We start from the raw sequence: 13,307 nt of genomic DNA, 5'->3' as shown, positions 1-13,307 counted from the left end.
CTTATAGCTTGAGAAGATAAAGCATCCATGAAAAGCTCATTTTTCGTTGTCAGGTGATTTTAAATTGGCCAGAGTAAAGTATCTCTCATGGGGATTACTTGCTCACGCTATGCACATCTTCTTTGTATCAGATGTTGTGAGGTTTAAAAAGGCATCTTTGTGTTTGGTTCCCAAGGTTCTACATGTCAAAAAAATGCATCTGGTTTCACTGACAGTGCCAAACACTTTAAGTGGATGTTGATCGTTTTCAGTAAGTATCAAACAGGCGGGGCTGTGAGCTTTTATTGGGAAAAAAAATGCTGTTGCCTTTCTTTCTCACAGTCCCAATAGCAATGGGAATAGAGAAAAAACAACTTTAAAATTGTGTATTTTAAAGTGATTCTGAGATGCAGCCTCAGTATGGTTCCTGTGACTGTATCATCATTGGGGTTCAGTTCCCTGTGAATGTCAATGTACCATCAGTGGGATTCAGTTCCCTGTTAACTGTATCATCAGTGGGATTCAAAGTGACTGCTGCCATAGGCTGTGTTGCCATGCAGGCCGTATTCAACAACATACTTAAGGACAATTGTGTTGCCATGCAGGCCGTATTCAACAACATACTTAAGGAAAATTTACTCTAATGGAGGAAGGAGCCTCAAGGAACCCTGGCCTAACAGGAGGGCTGTTCTAATTTGGAGGAACCCACATTCCCCCTCAAGCTGTGTGATAATTACCTTATCTCTTCATCTAAGCCAGTTCATCTGAGTGCTAAAAGGGTCCTTTTGACAGACCTGTTTGGCAGAGGTGCTTATATGCAAAGTAGTTTTACGCTTCTAGTTCTTAACTGAATAGTTCAGTAAGAGGGCCCAAAAAAAAAATGGGTTTTTGAAAGCAGCTCACAGATCATCGACCTCATGATCAGAGCTGGAAGATTTCAGACTTTCACACACATGAGAAACCTGTCTCCTTGACGTTTTCTTCAAATTTGTTTTCGTCTTGCTCGCTGCGATAAATCAACACGATGCAAACGCTGAGAAACGGCAGAGCCAGGCTCTGCTTTCCCCCTGCAGACACTGGCATGAGGCTGCGCCGAGATTAATCATTACACACACACACACACACACACACACACACACACACACCTCACACACACCCACACACACACACCACACACACACACACAAGACGCCGAAACATCTCTTCTGGCAAACGAGGCGTGCCAAGAGAAGAACTTGCCTTCATTCCTCAGGTTGCACACAGCAACTTACACCCAGTCGACAAAAACAGATCGGGGCGGCAGAACTTGGCCAGCAGACAACATGTTCCTCTGCTGGCCAAGCCAGATGCTCTGTTGGACCGGGCTCGGTCTTGAGGTGCTGGTCCTTGTAAAAACGTCACATACCATACTCTGTATCCTAACTTCGTCTGAGACGCGGTTGTTGAACTGAGGTTTGTGCTACACTTTGAGGGAAATCATTGAGGAGGGATTGAAAGCGTTTATGTTGAAGCTTTCCAAATGTGACTAAACAAATTATGGGAAAGGGACAACTGGATTGCTTCACGTCTTGATCATTCTCAAAGAGTAACAACCGGTCCAAAAAAGGCCAATAAAAAGGAGAAATTGATGAATATGGTGATATGTAAAATGCTCATGAAAGATCTTGTTGACTGCCAAGCGTTAGGCTGCCACTTTTCCTTGCGTATCCTGACTCCCTCAGTTTTGGATGCCTGCAGCATTTATCAAAACTATTGGTCTGAATGGAGCTTAAATGGGAAGGAAGAACTGGTTTATTGAAATATCAGAGATTTGCTTAAGGCCCTGATGAATCTTTCTGCTCCTTATTCTGTCTGCATTGCAGTAATTGCTAGTATGTCAGCACTCTGAGCTTGCTTTAATTAAAGGTTCCCACCAGAGTGGACTTTTACATGCCAAAGCGTCTAGCAGCTTCATCTTATTAGAGCCTGGGTTTTTTTTTTTAAGTCGATGCCCACAAATTTATACTCGACTGCAGTGTCTTGCATCATCCATTTTAGTTTTACAAGCAGTATGAGGATAATATCTCCATAACAACCCTGCGAAACTGGGATGACTTGATCAATATGAGAGCAAAACTCAGGGAAGCGAGGGAACAAATAACGTATTGATTTACACCTACACAGTAATGGCGGAAATTAACTCATATTTTCCTTGCGCAGGTTTTCTCTAAACCTCTAAACCTCCTTTATGACTGACCGTGGAACTGTGCCCCGCTTGTCTTGTAGATCATTATTAATAGTTGTGTCTGTTTGTAAATGCCTATACCCAGTATTCATGCAAATATTTACTCACTGGTCTATACGTTGCTCTGTAATTACTTGCTTTAGATCCCCTCTCTTTGATGTCTCCAGGTCCTTTAAGTAACATGGTCATGAACTCTATTATGTATCCGATTATATAGGATTCTTTGTTCTTTCGTCTTCTTTTCAGGGTAGAGATCTGTAAATGTAGGCCATTCTTGCTCAGCCCTCACCTCTGACCCGGTAGTAGTGCTCTGATGGATTCTTTCTCTCCGGTGCACTCCGGCTCAGTGCATTCTGGGACGCCCTGGTGCACTGCATCACGGCATGCCCTTGACTGGGATGGGGAGTGGCCCGGCCCGCTAGGCGAGCGGGTGGTGGCCAGGCAGGAAGGTGTGTGTGTGTGTGTGTGTGTGTGTGTGTGTGTCGCCAGGCGGGTGGTGGGCAGGCAGGAAGGCAGCCGCAGCCAAAGTGCTGGAGCAGCAGATACCTGCGCTCAGCAGCAGCAACAGGGGGGTGGGGGGGGGGGGGGGTAGGAGGGCGTGGAGGAGGATGGAAGGGGGTTGAGGAGGGGGGTGGAGGAGGGTGGAGGAGGATGGGGGGGAGGGTGATGGAGGAGGATTGGAGGGGGTGGAGGATGGAAGGGGGTGGAGGGGGGGTGGAGGACGAGACTGCTGGCTCTGCACCATCATGCAGTGTCTCCTCCGCAGCCCAGGGGTCTTGGGTTTCTCTCCACCAGCAGAACAGAAAAAAGATGTAAATGGAAGGCAATCGATACAGGCACGGGCACAGGCTTCCATCGGCCAGCATTTGGAAAAGAGGGGTGGGGGGAGTGGGTCCAGCTCAGCTCAGCTCAGCTCCACGTGGCTCTGCTGCAGTGAAACCCAAAACGCCACTGCTGCCTCAGAGATAGCACCGGCCAACCCAAGGCCCTCGTGCACCTCAGACTGTGTGAAGGAGTTTTACCATTACATCGTTCCTTTACTTCAGATTAAAGTTTTACAATTCCATCGTTCCTTGACTTCAGATTAAAGTGTATCCATGTCACTCTGAAGCAGGTGTCACCTCCACATGTGTCCCATTTAGGTGGAACCATTTGAGCGTGTACATGTGTGTGTGTGTTTTTTATTATCTCAGGCATGTCTGGCGATGACAGATTAAATTAGTGGTTTTTGCTCTGCAGATCGACTTTGCTTCGACCACAGGGATGACATTTGGAAGGTCTTAAGTAAAAGCTGAAAGGTTAACGGTGGGAAATGAGGCTCCAGTGTCTAACACACCGTCGTCTCGCAGTGACTTCCTGAGTGTTTGTCATCTGACAGCGTCTGCAGTCGTCCCTGTTGTAGATGGATGCATGATTAGCATAGCCTGCGTGCGTGCGCTGTCTCACCTTGAGGGACATTACTGTCTCCCTGGGACGGTCCTCTGACATTGGGGCTCTGCAGAGCTGGAGCAGCATGTCAAAAAGCTAACATTTGCGTCAGTAAATGACACTACTCAGTCATCTTAGTATAGCACTCTGAGATTCTTTTGAATGAAAAGTGCGTTAAAAATAAAATGAATTATTATTATTATTATTAGCTATACATTTGTGAAAAGCGTAGTCAAGCTAAGCAACTTAGCGTGTTGATGCTACATTTTACTGAATGTGTGATTTGAAGCGCTCCTCATTTCACACTTCCACTTCGCCCTTCATGTATAGATACATCCATTCCAGCAGCCTCGAGCCAAAAAGCAAATATTTGCATCAGTAGATGACACTACTCACTCATCTTTGTACAGCTATACATTTGTCAAATGTGTACTCAAGCTAAGCAACTCAGCCTGTTGATGTTACGTTTGCTGAAGCGCTCCTAATTTCACACTTCCACTTCGCCCTTCATGTATAGATACATCCATCCCAGCAGACTGAGCTACGAGGTGCCTGTCGTGTAGCCGCGGACATGCGATATGGGCCACGGACTGATAGCATAGGCTAACGCTGGGACATGGACTGATAGCGTAGGCTAACTCGTGATCTTTTATGCTTCTACTCTAATGGGAGCATGGGGGCAGAAAATAATTCAATTTGGGCAACAAAAGCCTTTTTTTGCATTGTCAATTATTAAAGCCGTGTTGGCTCCCGCTGGGAGCAACAGTATAGCCGGTCGAGATAAAACTGGGATTCGATTTAGTCTGAAACGTAATGGGGCCGGGATGCTATGGCTACCTGAGGAAGAAGAGAGGACGGGACAGGAGAGGGATGTCTATGTCTGTGACCTATGAAACGGATTGCGTCATGGCGACAATACTCGAGACAGAGACAAAACTCGATTGTCTAGAGACGTGGTCCATAGAGCAACCATACAGAATTTACGATTCATCAGTTACCCCTGTCTCCAAAACACAGTGCTCTTGAAAACGAAACAAAATCAGGAAGGTGTTTTTCTTTGAGGAAAGTTGGGGAAGGTGGAGAGGTAGAGAGGTAGTTAATATGGGCATCAGCAGCTCTCTCTTCCTGCTGCTTCTAGAACAAAAGGGTAATAGCTCCATCTAATGAGGCAATCAGTATGGGCGCTCATGGCAAGCCTGCCGCTTTAACCATCCGCTCCCCCAGACACCGGATGGGGCTCCCGTTGATGCACCACCGTGTCGTTACATTCTCTGACCCTAATCACTATCACTCTTGAGGAGGAGGAGGAGAGTGTGTGTGTGTGTGTGTGTGTGTGTGTGTGTGTGTGTGTGTGTGTGTGTGTGTGTGTGTGTGTGTGTGTGTGTGTGTGTGTGTGTGTGTGTGTGTGTGTGTGTGGGGTGCATACGTGCATACGTGCGTGCGTACCCATTCCAGGTCATTCCGACCAGGTTGTTTGTCACTGTTTCTAATCGGGTCTTTGGCAGGTGTCTCGATTATCCCCCCCCCCCCATCCCACCCCTTCTTGTTGTTTGGGTTTGTTTGCCTGTGAGAGGTAGAGCACGTTCCCCTTATTCTGCACCCCCCTCTTGTCCGCCATCCGAGTCACTCTGACGTGTGCTATTGCGCACAGCTGCATTTCCCATGCGTAAGAGACGCTGAAGATGATGCCAGAGGTGACGCGCTGATGAGGCAGAAGCCTGGGGGGGGGGGGGGGGGGGGAGAGGAGGTGGGGGTAAGGAGATGATGAGGAGGAGGAGGAGGAGGGGGGGGCATTGATGAGGGGAGGAGGGATACTTAACCTAAAATGTTTAAAAGTCTTTCACACTACACATGCGGAAGAAGGGTTTGGAACCACCACGTTAGCTTTTGGACACCCCACTACTTCCTCACAGCCTGAGGCTAGAGCTGCCGCTCGTGCGTGTGTGTGTGTGGGAGAAGCCTTGGCAGGTGTAGGGGTGTAGGCGTCTCACAGAGGACATGCGGCTCCGCGGGTACACAGAGTTTAGGAACTTCACAGGTGAGCGGCACGCAGAGCTCTGCTTCTGCTTCAAGGAGCTGCTAATGACTTTCATGTGAAGAGATGGTTACTGCTTTGGGAAGATTTATTCAGCTTATTCAGTTTAGATGTCTTTGTGCGTTATGTACTGGTGGTATATAAAGGCATCCGGTTTATGTCTTTGAGGTTTCTTGCTGATTGCAGTTTTCTGAATACTGGCAGAGTAATAATGTCCCATAAAAATGTTATAGTTCTGTAAAATGATTGTTGTAGATGTGGTTGTCGTAGTTCTGTTGCATTTTTTCCTGAGAAACTTTAAAGTTCAATATAATTAAAAGTAAACTGCATGACATTGATGGATGCTGGCTCTGCGTTTTCAGGCAACTCACTAATTGCATTATACTTGATGGCCATCTTTTAAATGTGTCATGTCATGCCAATATAATCCTCTAATTTGTTTAGAATGATGGGCTGGGGGGAAAAAACGTGTGTACTCAGTCTTACGGCAATATAACCTTTCAACAACCGCACTGAATGACTGTCTCGGAAAAGATATATATATACAGTATATATAATCTGCACTGAAGAGTCTGCATTGATTGGGAATATCAATGAATGAATATGCCTGGTGTAGGTGGTTTTGTGTTCCTGTAATGTGCCTTTAATGTGTGTGTGTGTGTGTGTGTGTGTGTTCCTGTAATGTGCACTGTGTAGCACTGGATAAATCCAGTTCCGTTATTTCACCTGCCTCGGCCACGCATGTATTGTAAATGGCTTTTTACATTTTAAATAGCAGTATATTTCAGAATACCTAATCATCCGTATTACAACATCTTCTTAGAGATTTATGGGTACCTAAGATACCGCAGTGGCATATTTACCCTTAAGAGCTTTGGTAATGTTAGTTTCCGGACACACACACACACACACACAAACACACACACACACACACACACACACACACACATCGCTGCGAGGTAGTGTTAGTTTCCGGATGTGATTGCCTTTCCTCCAAGCTAAGCATTTCTCTCTCTTCCCACCCCTCCCATCCACTCCCTCGTTCCCTCTCTCCCTCCTCCTCCTCCTCCTCCTCCCATCCACTCCCTCGTTCCCTCTCTCCCTCCTCCTCCTCCTCCTCCTCCTATCCACTCCCTCTCTCCCTCCTCCTCCTCCTCCTCCTTGCAGCTGCCACAAGCACCACGCCCTCGGTCCGGACCTCGAGTCACGTGACGCCCTGCAGCGAGAGTGAGAAGACCTGGTGTGTGAATGGAGGCGCCTGCTTCACCCTGGAGGTGAAGGCGGGCGAAACCAAGAAACTCTGCAGGTAGGCACTCTGTCCGGTTCACCACGCTGCATCGCTGCCCTTCCCATGCCCCCCACACACACACACACACACACACACACACACACACACGCTGCGAGGCACATCCCTGCTCCGCTGTTGCATTCTTCATGGGGAAGGCAGCCAAAGAAGTGTCATGAGCGCAAGACTGCAGAGCACACATCAATGTTAATGGTCGTGGAGCTGTTTTTGCTGGGGAAGGCAGCAGTCTACCCCTCTTAAACAGAGAGGATGTGTGGTCTTGTCGTGTGTGTGTGTGTGTGTGTGTGTGTGTGCATACGCAGAGCATTATAATACGGTTCTTTGAAATGAATGTGCTCTTGAAGCCTATTCTCCTGGAGCCTCTTACCATAAGTAGTGGGTGTGTGTGTGAGTGTGTTTTTTACACTGAATTAGGTTCCCCCGAGTTTTTAAATATAGATCTGTTTCTCAGCTCTTTCTTGGGGGAAGACGGCACGCAGGCTCCTTCTCGCAGCTTTGGGGGGAGGAAAGAAATCAGTGGGATGTTGTCCGGTGCTCAAGGATTCTTTGTCAGCCACGTGTCTCCTCCGTTGTTCCTCATTACGTTATCAAACGGGCCTCGCAGAGATGAAAGAGAATCTCAGGAAGTCGCACAGCAGTGGGGACACGTTCCTTACACACAGAGACACACACACACACACACACACACACACACACACACACACACACACACACACACACACACACACACACACACACACAGCAGTGGGGCCACGTTCCTAAGCTGTCGCACTCGTCAAGCCCACAAGGGAATGGCAGACGTGTGTGTGTGTGTGTGTGTGTGTGTGTGTGTGTGTGTGTGTGTGTGTGTGTGTGTGTGTGTAAGGGGGGCAGAAAGGGAGGGGTCAAGGGGAGTGTGTGTGTGAGCAAGGGAATGATGGAGAGATGGAGGCTGAGATGAAGTGGAACAGGTGGAAGTCCCCTCATCTTTGCATTATTAATGCCACCTCCCCTCTCTTTCACTCTACTCTCCTCTTCTCTTCTCTTCTCTCCTCTCCTATCCTCCCCTCTCTTTCACTCCCCTCTCTCCTCTCCTCTCCTCTCTTTCACTCTCTTTCACTCTCCTCTCCTATCCTCCCCTCTCTTTCACTCTCCTCTCCTCTCCTCCCCTCTCTTCCACTCTCCTCTCCTCCCCTCTCTTCCACTCTCCTCTCCTCTCCTCCCCTCTCTTCCACTCTCCTCTCCTCTCCTCTCTTCCACTCTCCTCTCCTCTCCTCCCCTCTCTTCCACTCTCCTCTCCTCTCCTCCCCTCTCTTCCACTCTCCTCTCCTCTCCTCTCTTCCACTCTCCTCTCCTCTCCTCCCCTCTCTTCCACTCTCCTCTCCTCTCCTCTCTTCCACTCTCCTCTCCTCTCCTCTCTTCCACTCTCCTCTCCTCTAATCACCTCTCAGAATCACCTCATACAGGATGAACAGAATCCATGAGAGGTTTCCCTCTGCGGAGACTAAAGCCCTGTGCTCTAAAGCTCTGATCCATCACTTCACTTGATGAATGCCCCAGTTTTCGAGCTGTTGCTCGACATGACACATCACAAATACATGCATATCATGTATATTTAAACATTGCTTGATAGATGACAATGTTTTAGTGAATTTGTAAGCATGATTGCTTAGAATTCTTTCTCCCAGATTATTACCAAATTAACAGTGTCATTAATTATAAAGGGCCAGATTCAGTGCATTCTTGATGGGATTATCTATTGATGTGTCTTGCATATCGCATCTCTAGCGGAGGCATCCTGTGGCGTATCCAAAGCCGCTAGAACAGCATGGCTCTGGGCTGTCCCAGGGTGTGTGTGTGTGTGTGTGTGTGTGTGTGTGTGTGTGTGTGTGTGTGTGTGTGTGTGTGTGTGTGTGTGTGTGTGTGTGTGTGTGTGTGTGTGTGTGTGCTCGTCTCTGTTGAAGGAGCCGTCTGCGGCAGTGGCGTGACATGTGAGTGGAGTAAAGATCCACTGCGGTGCTCGCTGCGCCACTCAGCCCAGCACTGCCCAGCTCAGCTCAACTCCCCCTTTAATGTGCTTTCCACGCCGGGGCTTGACTTTGCCAAGGATACACTTTGGCCCGACGCCATCCAATACATAAGAGGGACTCTTAGCGTCGGCCGCGAGATTGGGTTTTGTCTTAAATACTCGGGTGACTAAGCAGAAAAATGCTGCTGTCTCCGAGCCCTTTTGTTTCCATGCGGTAAGCACCGCAGGACACGAAGAGATGGGAGACAGGACAGGACGAGGGAGGAGGGGAGCGGAGGAGAGGAGAGGAGAGGAGAGGGGAGAGAGGAGAGGAGAGGGGAGACAGGACAGGAGCGAGGGAGGGAGGAGGGGAGCGGAGGAGGGCTGCCTGTCTGTCTGTCTGCCATTCTGGCTCTATCTCTTTCTGTCTGTCTCTCTCTCTCTCTATTTGTCTTTGTCTGTTTCTCACAGTCTTTCTTTTTTTCTGGATCTATCTATCTATCTATCAATCTATCTATCTTTAACTCCATCCCACCCTTCCTCTATCTCTCGCTCTCCCCTTCTCTCTCTCTCCCATCACTCTCTCTCTCCCCCTTTCTCCCTCTCTCTCTCTCTCTCTCTCTCTCTCTCTCTCTCTCTCTCTCTCTATTTCTCTTTGTCTGTTTCTCACAGTCTTTCTTTTTTTCTGGATGGATCTATCTATCTATCTATATCTATCCATCCATCTTTAACTCCATCCCACCCTTCCTCTATCTCTCGCTCTCCCCTTCTCTCTCTCTCCCATCACTCTCTCTCTCCCACTCTCTCTCTCCCTCCCTCTCTCTCTCTAACTCTCTCTCCCTCTATCTCTCTCTCTCTAACTCTCTCTCCCTCTATCTCTCTCCCCCCCTCTCTCCTCCCTCCCTCCTCCTCCCCAGCCTGTCCGTAATGGATTGTCAGAAATATCTGTATCTGCAGCGGAAATAGCTGTCTTGCTGGAGTGAGTCCCCAGAGGACCCACACACACACACACACACACACACACACTCCCCAGAGGACCCAGACCGCTGAGGTCTCGCTAGTGTGACCGGAACTCTGGAGCTGCCATGCAGGAGGGTGTAGTGTGACACCCTCCATTTCATATCCATAGAGAAGGAGGAGGAAGAAAGACACACACACACACACACACACACACACACACACACACACACACACACACACACACACACACACACGTGCCACCATATCACTGACATGTTCTTTTATCTGCCTTTCCTGGACACTTTATCTGATACACTGTGTGGCTACGTTCTCTCAGGAATCCTTTTTATACGGGATGGTTATTGCCCGTATTTATTTATTACATTGAGATTGAATTATTAGATATAAGATGGATTTGATTTAATGATTAATGATTAACTTGAGGTAATCCTGTGGCTCAGTCCAGAGCTTGATGTCCATAAGGATTGTTCTGCTGCAGTGTTGATGCACACACACACATGCACACACACTTACTACCACACACACCAGCAACAGACAGGAGAACCAAGCCCATCTCACAGGCCTGACGCTGGCGCTGGTGTGCTGCGTGCCACAGGGGCTTTAGCATGCCTCCTGTGTGAACCCGGCTCCTGGACCCATTAGCCTGTGATAAGGCCAATACCTGACCTCAAGCCTTACTAAGCTTTCCTGTCAGCAAACCAGCATCTGTTTGCTGCATTCTCTCTCTCTCCATCACCCTTCCTCTCTCTCCCTCTCTCTCTCTCTCTCATCTGTTTGCTGCATTCTCTCTCTCCATCACCCTCTCTCTCTCTCTCTCTCTCACACTCACTTACATGCACACACACACACATTCCCTCTCTACCTCTCTTTCATACACACACACACACACACACCTGCACTATCCTCCTCTCTCACAAACACTCACACACACTCACACACCATCTCTCTCTTTCTATGAGATGGAGAGAGGGCAGGAAAGCGAGCGAGAGAAGTGGCTCCAGCTGCTAAGACCCCATAAGAGACGCAGCTGGAAACGGTTGGAAGGGCTGTCACGCCACAATATCCACTTCAGTGCGGGTCTGCCCCTGCCTCACCCCCCGCCTCTGCCCCTGCCCCAGCCCCAGCCCCAGCCCCAGCCCCAGCCCCAGCCCCAGCCCCAGCCCCAGCCCCAGCCCCTGCCCCAGCCCCAGCCCCTGCCTCTGCCCCAGCCCCTACCCCTACCCTAGCCCCAGCCCCTGCCCCTGCCCCAGCCCCAGCCTCTGCCTCTGCCCCAGCTCCAGCTCCAGCTCCAGCTCCAGCTCCTGCCCCAGCCCCAGCCTCTGCCCCTGCCCCTACCCCAGCTCCAGCCCCTGCCCCAGCCCCAGCCCCAGCCCCAGCCCCAGCCCCTACCCCTACCCCAGCCCCAGCCCCAGCCCCTACCCCTACCCTAGCCCCAGCCCCAGCCTCTGCCCCAGCCTCTGCCCCAGCCCCAGCCCCTACCCCTACCCTAGCCCCAGCCCCAGCCCCTGCCCCAGCCCCAGCCCCTACCCCTACCCCTGCCCCAGCCCCAGCCCTTACCCCAGCCTCAGCCCCAGCTCTGTCATCGCCCAGCAGATGGTCCGCTGAAAGCCATGGATCCGAAACAAGGCGGCCCTCTGCCCTGGACCTTTCCTCTTAAATCCAGCTTTACCAAAAAGGGAAGCTATCTGCAGAAAGAATTAAGAAAAAAGAAAAAGAAAACACACACACACACACACACACACACATACACACACAAAAGAGTGGTGGGGTGGGGGCTGAAATGTCACCTAAAACCACTGTCCTCAGATCTAATGTCCTTAAACACTTCCTGGCAGAGCCAGAGGGGTGGGGGCGCTGGCTTCTGGGGGGCGGCGTGGCGTAGCGGACCCTGTCATTAGCAGCGGCAGAGCCGCCCGCACTGTGCCCTTTGACCCCCTCTGTGCATCGTGATGCACAGGCAGAAGGAGGTGGAATTCTATGCTACTGCCGAACAGCAGTCGCCCGCTCATTCACACCCATTTAGCGCCAGGAAGGGGTCCACATTACTTTCAGTAATGAGCTATTTTTCTGACTTGATACTTGGATGTGTCTCTGCAAAGTTTTGATGTTAATGTAAAATGGGGATGCAGTCGCGTGGTAAGTATGACAGAAAGGCTCAGGAAAAGACGCGAGACACACGTGAGACGCGCATGAGCTAACCCGGGGGTTCAGAGCATTCCTTACAACATGCTTGGCGAAGCCCAGCCCTACAAGTCCGTAAATGTCATGCATCGTTGTGTGTGTTTCGTTTTCGATCGTCATTTCACCTTTAAGAGGTCTGAATGTGTGGTATTGACCCAAGTGTTTATATAATGACACGGAAATGTGGATTTCCAGCGTGCCACATTAAATATATGACATTGTCATTAAGTTATTAGATATAACCGCACAAAGTGTGCCACATTAAATATGACAGTCATTAAGTTATTAGATATAACCGCACAGAGTGTGCCACATTAAATATATAACAGTCATTAAGTTATTAGATATAACTGCACAGAGTGTGCCACACATTCATCTCTTTCCTGTATGTTCCCCAGCCTGTGTGTCTCCTAGGTTACCATAGGGATGCACCTATGTTGGAGCAGTGTGTCATAAATGTTTTATGTTGACATTATAATGCATTCTTAAGTACCATGCAAACATTTATGCATTTACACGTGCTACAAGTGAATCTCTCACACACACACACACACACACACACACACACACACTTAATGTATGCATTTACGTGTGCTACAAGTGAAATACACACACACACACACACACACACACACACACACACACTTAATTAATGCATTTACGCGTGCTACAAGTGAAACCATGTTTTTTTTATCATTTTATTTCACCACGTTTGCCTGCTGCTCCGACATATGTTCCCCCTCAAAGCATACCCGTGTTGTGATGTGTACTCGTGTGTGTGTGTGTGTGTGTGTACTATAGGCTACATGTTGTGTACATCTGTGTGTATGTGTGTGTGTGTGTGTGTGTATACTATAGCCTACATGTTGTGTACATATGTGTGTGTGTGTGTGTGTGTGTGTGTGTGTACATGTGTTTTGTCCCCTGTGTGTGTGTGTGTACATGTGTTTTGTCCCCTGTGTTCAGTGTGTTGTGCATCTCACCCCCCTCTCCCCCCAGGTGCCCCAGGGAATACACTGGGCGTCGGTGTCAGGAGCGAGTGGCGGTGCGAGTCATAAGCCCAAAACGTATGTGCCTTTACAGAGGAACACGCAGCCTCCCAAACCCCCACAACCGCACGGCATCTCTGGTGTTGCTTTCACGTTTGGGGAACTTTTTTTTTTTGGTTTGGTTTTGTTTTTCCCTT

The 13,307-nt window shown here is 49.2% G+C and overlaps 1 protein-coding gene across 1 annotated transcript in view; it reads left to right on the top strand.

The window, feature by feature from the left end:
* Nucleotides 1-13,307, top strand: part of nrg1 (neuregulin 1) — a gene marked incomplete at its 5' end in the record, with an annotated part of 112,472 nt that overhangs the window by 88,595 nt on the left and 10,570 nt on the right. The window contains 1 exon segment of the mRNA XM_080842226.1: nt 6,834-6,972. Coding sequence (XP_080698352.1) covers nt 6,834-6,972 — 139 coding nt within the window.

Source organism: Sprattus sprattus (assembly GCF_963457725.1).
Source record: "Sprattus sprattus genome assembly, chromosome: 7".
Classification (NCBI taxonomy): domain Eukaryota; kingdom Metazoa; phylum Chordata; class Actinopteri; order Clupeiformes; family Clupeidae; genus Sprattus; species Sprattus sprattus.
This window is presented reverse-complemented; position numbering and strand designations above follow the sequence as displayed.